Consider the following 10391-nt stretch of genomic DNA (forward strand, 5'->3'; position numbering starts at 1 on the left):
CCCCAATGGGCAGAAAATGATGAAGGACAACAACCTGGTGCGCCACCTGGACGCCTGCGAGACCATGGGCAACGCCACGGCCATCTGCTCGGACAAGACGGGCACCCTGACCATGAACCGCATGACGGTAGTCCAGGCCTACGTGGGCGACACGCACCACAAGAGCGTGCCCGAAGCCTCCGCCATCAAGCCCGACACGCTGGAGGTCCTGGTCAACGGCATCTCCATCAACTCGGCCTACACCACCAAGATCCTGGTGAGCGCAAAATTAGCGCCGAGCGACGTCCCGCCGAGAGTCCGGCTAAATCCTCCTCGTGGTTCGCCCGTCAGCCTCCGGAGAAGGAGGGCGGCCTGCCGCGCCACGTGGGCAACAAGACGGAGTGCGCCCTCCTGGGTTTGGTCCTGGGACTGAAGCGCGACTACCAGCCCATCCGGGACGAGGTCCCCGAGGAGAGGATGTACAAAGTCTACACCTTCAACTCCTCCCGCAAATCCATGAGCACCGTCCTCAAGATGGCCGACGGCGGATACCGCATGTACAGCAAGGGGGCGTCGGAGATCATCCTCAGGAAGTGAGCGCCCGTCCTCCGGGCCGGCGGTCCGCGCTGTCCCCCGTCCGCCGCTCACGTTCCCCGCGTCCGTCTTTCAGGTGCTCGCATATCCTGGACGCCGACGGTCAACTGCGCGCCTTCAAGCCCAAAGATCGCGACGAGATGGTGCGCACGGTGATCGAACCCATGGCGTGCGACGGCCTGCGCACCATCTGCCTGGCCTTCCGCGACTTCCCCGCCGACGCCGGCGAGCCCAACTGGGACGCCGAGAACGAGATCGTCAACAACCTGACCTGCGTCTCCGTGGTCGGCATCGAGGACCCCGTCAGGCCCGAGGTACAAAAGTCGGACATACCGTCGGTGGTCATCGCAAAGGCGAACAATTATTGTGCGGCTATCGCTAACGGCGAATTTCAGACAGAGTCTTGTTGGATAATACAGTGGTACCTTGACATACGATCTTAATCCGTTCCATGACTGAGATCGTATGTTGAGCTCCTCGTGACTCGAGCGGACGTTTCCCATTGAAATTAATTGAAAACAAATTAATTCGTTCCAATCCTCTGAAAAAACACCAAAAACAGGATATTGGATTGGAAAAAATGTTTTATTTCTTCTAATTCGCCATCTATTAACAAAGTAACACATAACTAGTGGTTTAATAGTAATAAAATGTGTTTAATAGAAGTAAAATTGGGTGGATTTCGTCGACGGGAGAGAGACGCACAGAGGGGGCGAGGCTTTGGGGGGGACTTTCCACGACAACGCACTCTTAACCGAACAAACAAATTTAAAGTAACTTGGATTAATATATACAGACACACTTAAACATAAGTTGTATGTAACTTTACACAAAACTGAATTCTAATTTTGTTTTAATTTTTTTTTTACCTTCGTTCTGGGCGGGTTAGCGGTTTGCCACGCCTCCACCCTCACGTTCGCTATCGATGGGCTGTTTGCTGTTGTATTCCCTTCAATTTATGGGCTTTTTCTTGCCAATAAATTGAATTGAAAAAATGATGCACACAAATGTCCTCACAATAGGATAAGGCACGACCACTTGCCAACGAGAAGTAGTCTTGAATGAGCGATCGTGGGAGCTAACAGGCTAAGGAAGGAATAACAGCCTAGCCACGTATTGATTGTGGGTAATGAAGTTTTATTCTGAGAAAGGGTGCCATTGGCTATCAGTGTTGTGTGCACGAGTGTACGTCATTACCCAGAAAGCCCTCTTTTTGCCCGCGCATGCGTGTTGTGCGTTTTCTGGTCCATGTGTAGCGGAAACTCGTCTGAATAAATCATTCAGTGCTCGTAGATATCTGTTATACACGAAAGAGATGCGGCAAAAAAAGACAGTGCACTACAATGATAAACAGCCTCTCATGTCATGGCCACCTGGCTTGGTCGCATCTCGAAATTTTGATCGTATCTAGGGCGAATCATTCGATCGAAATTTTCATCGTACCACGAGCATGTCGAAGGTAGAGCTGATCGTAGGTCGAGGTACCACTGTACGACACTAGCGTGATTAGGCAAAGGCTATAAATTGTCGCTAACTCACCAGCCACTTCCTTATTGACCCCCGGCCAAATCTGAGGGTGCTAGACGTCCCATGCGTTTGACCCAGGAGGACCGGCAGCCTCCCGGTCGGTCCAAATGGGAGTTATAAATGCATAAAGTTGATGTTTGGAACCCGTCAGGTTCCGGAAGCCATCGCCAAGTGCCAGCGGGCGGGAATCACCGTTCGCATGGTGACGGGCGACAACATCAACACGGCGCGTGCCATCGCCACCAAGTGCGGAATCCTGCACCCCAACGAGGACTTCCTGGCCATGGAGGGTAAAGAGTTCAACCAGCATATCCGCAACGACCAGGGCGAGGTGGAGCAGGAGCGCCTGGACAAAGTCTGGCCCAAATTGCGAGTTCTGGCGCGTTCATCGCCTACCGACAAACACACGCTGGTCAAAGGTGGGTGCGCTAACAAATGCTAGCCAGCGGATTTGGCAGTGGTGGAACCAACAACCCCCCCCCCCTAAACTGCCGTTTGTTTCTTTCTCAGGCATCATCGACAGCACGGTGGGGGAGACCCGGCAGGTGGTGGCGGTGACGGGAGACGGAACCAACGACGGGCCGGCGCTCAAGAAAGCTGACGTTGGATTTGCCATGGTAACCAAAAATTGGGCTGTTTGGGCTTTTTTTGAACCCCCAAAAATCCCCTTTTAAATCCCTTTGTCAAATTCATGCCACATTTTGATGTTCCTACTTATTTTACAATTAAGTCCTACATTTTCACAAAACAGTTGACATATATATATCTATATATTTTGCAACCAAAACTTGACATTCGGTTCATACATTGACACTAAAAATCTTTCCCATATCCCCATATTTGCTTCTCCCCTGATCTAAAACGTCTGGACCAAAAACTTTCCTCTGAGCCCGAGCCCCCCTGCGGACATTTTTTTGCCAAAAGCCAAGGCAAAACATATGCGTGTGTTCTCTCCAGGGCATCGCCGGCACGGACGTGGCCAAAGAGGCGTCGGACATCATCCTGACGGACGACAACTTCACCAGCATCGTGAAGGCCGTCATGTGGGGGCGCAACGTCTACGACAGCATCTCCAAGTTTTTGCAATTCCAGCTCACCGTCAACGTGGTGGCCGTCATCGTGGCCTTCACCGGCGCTTGCATCACCCAGGTCGGTCGCAAGCTCCCGTCTTTTCGTATTATTAGTATTATTATAATCATATTATTAGTATTTGTTCAATTTTGACTCAATTCCATGATTTTTTGTTTTTTAATGACTCCGAATACTTACTATGTATTGCTCCAAAACTTTTAGTAGTCATACCTCTACTTACAAATGCCTCTAGGTACAACATTTTCAGGTTATGACACCTTTTGAGATGCAAATGAGTGCCCCGATACATTTCCTATATCCGTTATTTTATTTTGAAATTTTCGCGGATGCACTGCTTCTTGCTTGACAATTTCCCTACACTCTACTGGGCTCTCATTGGCTGTCTCACAACAACCCTCCATGTTTCTTTGACTGCCGTTGTCTGCTTAAACTTATGCTTGCCTAACGTTAGCTTCCTGACACAAGTGCGCATCCACTTCAAAGCGAATAGATTTTGCATGGTTATTTATTTTAATGGCTTAATAATTGTATGATCATGTTCTCTCATTTTTGTGTCTTCACACTTTTCCTATAAAATTGGGACACTTTAATGAATTTTAAGGTCATTTTGTGGGGATCATGGAACGAATTATTGAGTATTTTCATATAAAGCACTGCTCTACTTACAAAATTTTCAACTTACAAAAAAAGTTCTGGAACCAATTCGTTTCATAAGTAGAGCTACGACTGTATTTTTTCATCGGAATTTGACCCGGCAGGTGCAGAAAATGCTATTTTTTTACATTTCTTTACATTATTTTGAGATATTAACAACAACTGTAAGGAATACATTTTCCTTGTCAAGAAGGGCTCCAATTCCCGATGTAAAGACGACGCGTCCAAAGGAAGACTTGAAAGGCTGTCTGGCGTCCCCGCTGAGCCGAAGTCTCCTCGCCACGGCTCCCGTGCGGGGATTACGCCGATGCTTTGGGGCGCCGTCTTAGCCTACTTTGCGACCGGCAGCCAAGAGCGGCGAGTTATCGCTCCTGCCACATGTCGAGTCTTTACATTCCTGTTTTTAAATTTAATTTAAAAAAATAGAAAATCCTTCCGCCTACTTGTGCCTCTCACGATTCTGACGTTATTCTGAGATCAAGACCATCGAAGAAGAAAAAAATGGCCGAGATTCTGATTTGGGAGTCACAATTCACATTTGAATCTCAGGATTTGGACTTTATTCCAAGAAATTTGACTTGACTTGAAAAACGCGCCATTTTGACGGCTTTTTTTTTTCAGGATTCTCCACTGAAGGCGGTGCAGATGCTGTGGGTGAACCTGATCATGGACACCTTGGCGTCGTTGGCGCTGGCCACCGAGCAGCCCACCGAATCGCTGCTCTTGCGCAAGCCCTACGGGCGCAACAAGCCGCTCATCTCGCGCACCATGATGAAGAACATCCTGGGTCACGCCGTCTACCAGCTGGTCATCATCTTCACGCTGCTCTTCGCAGGTGAGCGGGAACGTTCCCAGTCTGTGGAAATGCAGACGTTTGCAGAAAATAGCTTTTAACAGGGGTGTTCGCGGGCCGCTTTAACGTCAACTCGGTTTCACGTGGGCCGGACCATTTTAGATATAATATTTAGATTTTTTTTTATAAATGCATTAAAAGAACTGGATTAAAATCACTGAATATTCAGTTTTTTATAGATCTAAAACAATGTTTATTTTAGCTTTTTTGAAATATATTTTTAGATTTTACAAAATGATTTCTGTACTAAAAACAGAAAAAATGCCTTAAAAAAATACAATAATTGATTTAAAAGGGGAAAATCAGGAAATTTAATATACATCTATACTCTTCATTTTAATTTGATTTTTAAACAGAAAGTCGGCACTCATGATTTACTTTCCCGGGCCACACAAAATGATGCGGCGGGCCAGATTTGGCCCCCGGGCCACCACTTTGACACGTGTTTTAATACAAACTGACCTACAGTACACCGGTTTAAGATTATGAACAATCTGCTTCAAACTTGGTAACTGGAAAAGGGGGCAGCCATTTTGGATCAAAGCAATGCTTTTGATGGGCTCATAAAAGCGGAGAACAAAAATGACACATTATTAAAGGTTTTCACCAATTTCATATTTAGCGCTAAGATAGCTTTCAAATGACATATGTAGATTATAAAAAATATTATTTTGAATATAGTTTGTTTATTAAGAATGACCATTTATTGCCTTGGAATGGCTGGTTTATTGGAATATTCTGTCATAATAGATGGGACATATTTTGGCTTTAGGCAAACGTGACGCTCCCAATTTTTTTCCCGGCGGCAGGCGAGAAGATCTTCGACATGGATAGCGGGCGCAACGCGCCGCTGCACTCGCCGCCGTCCGAGCACTACACCATCGTCTTCAACGTCTTCGTCATGATGCAGCTGTTCAACGAGATCAACGCCCGCAAGATTCACGGCGAGCGCAACGTCTTTGAGGGCGTTTACCGCAACCCCATTTTTTGCAGCGTGGTCCTCGGAACGTTTGCCCTTCAGGTGACATTTCTTAGTATTACGGAAAATTACAACCTAGAATACATCAATGCACCTAATATTTCATTTTTACTCTTGTAATATTAATTTACTTAATATAATGACTTGAATCTTTTTACTATTGCATAAAATGACATTCAAATATAAGTATTTTAAATGTATTATAAATAAGTTAACATATAGAAAGTATGGCAAATCATAATATTAGGTCTTTATTCTCTAAATAATAAATAAAGTAGGTAGAATTACATAGTGGTAACATTCTGATTATTTTTCCACAATATGTAAAGCTACTTAATCTTCTGACTTTAATCGTGTAATATTAAGTAAATGTACATACTAATATGTAATGTAATATATTGCAATGTTTTGACTTTAATGTTATATAGTACAACTTTTATCACATGAATATGATAAATATGACATTTTTTCCACTTTACTTACCTAGAGTTACTTAATGTTACAATTCTAATCTCATAATATTGTGTAAACGTGCATGATTTGACTTGAATCTCGGTCATATTAAACTTTTTTATTGTGCGTGGGAAATTCCCCACTTTATATGCGGGACATCCTGATCTAAAATAAACAAGATGAATTTTATCCAGTTAAAATGTGAAACTGACCATCTTAAAATGGACAAATTTGCCAGAGGGAAAAAAAATAAGGCTCGGACTGAACGTTTATTTTTTTCCATCAGATCGTCATCGTCCAATTTGGCGGCAAACCCTTCTCCTGCACGGCGCTGACCATCGACCAATGGCTGTGGTGCGTTTTCATCGGCGTGGGCGAGCTGCTGTGGGGGCAGGTGAGCGCCCGCCCGCCCGCCGCACGCCAAATGAACCCGCCGCCCGCTTTTTTACCCTGTCGCCGCGGCGCCGACGAACCCGCCATGCGCCTCCCTCGGCGAATAGCGCCAGCCGGGTTCACGCCGAGGACGAGGCGCTAAAGATGCTGACTGTCAGAACGGGGGGAGGTGTCCAAATGCCCCGCGTGGGACCGCCTTAGGGGGGAAATGGAATAGAATAGAATTGATGAATACCCAGCTCGTGTCATCAAACGCTTTTATGTGCGATGTATGATGATGATGATGGCTTTATTTCCCCCATTGCTTTTATTTTGACCGACACAATGATGGCGCTCCTTTAACTTGTTGGTCGCCATTGAGAGATGACAATTAAAAGGCGGGCCTCCCAGTTGATGTTGTTGTAAAATAGCAGGCAACTTCCTGTTGAGTTTGGGTCGCTTCCTGTACATGTTGCGCCATGATGCTTCATTTGTAGTTGATTTCAGGTAGGTGGAAAGAATGGAAAGATGTGTTGGTGGATAGAAAAGACAGGAGGAAGTCTAGGTGGAAAGGAAAAATGGGTAGAAGGAAGTGAAAGTGGGAAAGAAGCAAGTATAAGTGGAAAAGAAGGGAGCGTAAGTGGGGAAGAAGGAATTGTATGTGCGAAAGTAGTAATTGTATGTGGGAAAGAAGGAATTGTATGTGGGAAAGAAGCAAACGTAAGTGGGAAAGAAGCAAACGTAAGTGGGAAAGAAGCAAACGTAAGTGGGAAAGAAGCAAACGTAAGTGGGAAAGAAGCAAACGTAAGTGGGAAAGAAGGTAGCGTAAGTGGGAAAGAAGGTAGCATAAGTGGGGAAGAAGGTTGCATAAGTGGCGAAGAAGGAACTGTATGTGGGGAAAAAAGCAAGTGCATGTGGGAAAGAAGCAAGTGTATTTCCCTGTCGCGAGCCATCATTTGATGGAGTGTCGTCACGGCTCCTTTTTAACGCAGCTTTCCCCTCTTTTCTAATTGCTGTGACGGCCGCACGACCAAAAAACGTCCACATGATTTTAACCGGCGTCTGTGGTGGTCCCCTTTTCAGGTGATCTCGTCGGTGCCCACACAGCACTTGAAGTTCCTGAAGGAGGCGGGCCACGGCACCACCAAGGAGGAGATCCACAAGGAGGAGCTGACGGAGGACGTGGACGAGATCGACCACGCCGAGATGGAGCTCAGGCGAGGCCAGATCCTCTGGTTCCGCGGCCTCAACCGCATCCAGACGCAGGTACGTCTGGCTACTCGCGTCTTGACCTTTATCCACCACAACTCGATGCTTTTGGAGGACCTGGAAGAGAGTCTACTACTTTTTAGAGGTGCCATTGGGGGTACGTTCCTTAAGTCCAGTTGAAAGTCATTTTTACAAGACGTAGAAATACGATGGGCCGGGTTCAGCCACTGGGAACTGAATTTTCTTTTGACCGCAAAATCGGGGGCTCTGCTAGGACCCTATCGCTCAAAGAACCTGTAGATGAACGCATCATTTCAGTTCCAGGTCATTTCCAAGACACAGAAGAAAGGTTTAGAAATCTTTGATGCCTGGTAAATGTTGTCCGAATGAAATATTGGACTCTTTGCCCGGATTGGAGCTCCTTCAAAGGGTCAAGGAACCTTTGGATCAACAGATCCATTCTTTTCATCCAGTCCAGGAAAGCTTCTGGCCCAGGGGTGGCCAAGTCGGTCCTGGAGAGCCCCCATCCAGTGTTGTTTTCCATGTCTCCCTCCACCAACACACCTGAATCAAATGATCGGGATTGGTATCAAGCTTCTGGACAGATTGCTGATGAGTTAATCATTTGATTCAGGTGTGCTAGAGGAGGGAAACAGACTAGATAGGGTCTCTCCAGGACCGGAATTGGCCACCCCTGTTCTGGACCAATGACCCTTGGCTAACTGCTATGGGTCTTTTGGGTCCAGTTCCAGGTCATTTAGAGGACTATGGCAGACAGCTAGTTTTTTTTTTTGCAGAGCTTGAGCATCCATCCACCAATGAGGACTGTCTGTGGTCCACATTTGGTTCCAGATGTCAAACTTTCGACCCTTTGGACCAGTCCATTTATTGTTGTGATGGTGGAAAGCCTGCTTTGGGGAGCTACTTTGAAAACTTTTCATCAACTAAATATGGCTCCCCCTGGACCGTGAAAGTCCCCGTAGTGGAGTGCCAGTAAATTAAAAGTCAGCCAGTGTGGACGCTTCCCTTCAAACAGATGTTCTCTTCATTTCACACTCCATTGCCGTCCGCGCTGCAGCCGGACCATCCCATTGGACGTTTTCACTCGGCGCCGTCCTCAAGGATTGATTAGCGCTCGCTCGCTCGCTGCGCGCTAGCTCGTGTCCGCCGGCAGTCCCGTTCGGTCCCATCGGGCTTCATTAGCCCCGACGCTAACAATGACAGACGCCAGCCTGGATGGGGGCGGGGTCACAATTACAGGGTGATTGTTTGACTGAAATTTCATTTATTATTATTTTTTTAAAGGAGCATTTTTCATTGGGCGGCATACGTGACATGCAAGTTTAGCGATATTGAAGTCATTTTCAGAGGTTTTTTTTGTTTTTGTTCGTCGGCAGCCATTCCAATTAATGAATGATTGATTTGTGGACGCCGGTGCTTGAAACGTTGTCACCTTCCCGCAAAGTGGGCGTGGTCTCTTCTCCCTCAGGAGAAGAAGGCGACATGAGAAAAGTCTGGTGGCTAATTAGCTCGCTCCTTATCTCCGGGCGCTCCTCAACGAACCCACCTCCCCCCCCCCCCCCCCCCTCTTAATCTCGCCGACACGGGTAAGCGAGGTAGAATTGCGACACGCCGCACCTCGCCATCCGAAGCTTATCAGTCACTTTTCGCTTTGTGGTCCCCGAGCGCCGATGGCGTCTTTGTTCGCTCTTGCGCTTCTGTCGCGCTTCCTCCTCCTTTTGTTTTTTTGTTTGACAGTCTTGGCTAAATCAATGGCACACTTTCTCTGACGTTCTTGTGACCTTAATTGGCGTTAACGCGGCCCGCGAACCAACAGAAAAATTCCCTTTTTTATCTACAGTTACCTTTCAAAATAAAACAGCAGACCTCCTGTTACTTTTAGACCATGGCTTCCTTCGACTTTTTACTGGCTCTCCTTATGATAGAAAAGCTCACCAAACTTCAAGTTGTTCTGTCCAACTGATTTCAGGGGCCTGAATTTTTTAAATACATTGCAACTATGCCAATTTCCAGATTTTATTTTTTTATACATTTCTATCAATGCCTAACTTCCCCCGGAATATTCTCCGGCTTGCGTGCGCCCCTTTTAACTTGCCGTTTTCCAGCTTTATCTAACCTCTGGCAACCCTGGCGTGCTTCCTTCCTTCCCTTCTTTTTTCCTTTCTTTCCTTCCTTCCTCCCTCTCCTCTTTTCTTCTCCCCCCCCCCCACCCCCCCCCCTCCCGCTTCAGATGGATGTGGTGTACACGTTCCAGACGGGCCAGGCGGCGGTGCCGGGCGCCCTCCGCCGGCAGCCCTCGGTGGTCAGCCAACACAACGACGCGGGCAAAACGCTCTCTAGTCCCACTCGCTTAGGCCTGAGCGCCTCCTCCTCTCTGGGCAACTCAGCCGCTCCCCCCGCCGCCACCGCCGCCGCCGCTTCTTCCTCCTCCTCCGCCACCGCCGCTGCAGGCAGTGAGTCGGCTAACGCCCGAGCCCGGCCGGACCGATTCCGACTCCTTTTTCTTCTTTTCTCCGGGCTCGTCTGCGCCTCGAAGCTTGGTTGCCGTGACGACGGGAAACAATCCGCAAGCTCCAAAAATCCCACGCGCCACCTAGAACATTATGTCATGAACATGATTTTTTTTCCCCCTTACTTTGTCTTAAAGTAGAAATTTAG

General features: G+C 47.3%; 1 protein-coding gene across 7 annotated transcripts in view; it reads left to right on the plus strand.

Annotated features, from left to right (window-relative positions):
* The window catches only part of LOC144076357 (plasma membrane calcium-transporting ATPase 1-like), a 52487-nt gene that overhangs the window by 36381 nt on the left and 5715 nt on the right, over nt 1-10391 (plus strand). For 4 of the 7 annotated variants that reach the window (XM_077604138.1, XM_077604137.1, XM_077604135.1 and 1 more), the window contains 11 exons: nt 14-256; nt 331-572; nt 650-887; nt 2252-2519; nt 2611-2717; nt 3058-3249; nt 4468-4681; nt 5509-5720; nt 6418-6525; nt 7587-7769; nt 9964-10186. In XM_077604138.1, coding sequence (XP_077460264.1) covers nt 14-256; nt 331-572; nt 650-887; nt 2252-2519; nt 2611-2717; nt 3058-3249; nt 4468-4681; nt 5509-5720; nt 6418-6525; nt 7587-7769; nt 9964-10186 — 2230 coding nt within the window. The remainder of the gene's footprint in view (nt 1-13; nt 257-330; nt 573-649; nt 888-2251; nt 2520-2610; nt 2718-3057; nt 3250-4467; nt 4682-5508; nt 5721-6417; nt 6526-7586; nt 7770-9963; nt 10187-10391) is intronic. The other 3 variants (XM_077604139.1, XM_077604141.1, XM_077604142.1) reach the window with 2 other exon arrangements.

The sequence above is a fragment of the Stigmatopora argus genome, chromosome 6 (assembly GCF_051989625.1).
Source record: "Stigmatopora argus isolate UIUO_Sarg chromosome 6, RoL_Sarg_1.0, whole genome shotgun sequence".
Lineage (NCBI taxonomy): Eukaryota > Metazoa > Chordata > Actinopteri > Syngnathiformes > Syngnathidae > Stigmatopora > Stigmatopora argus.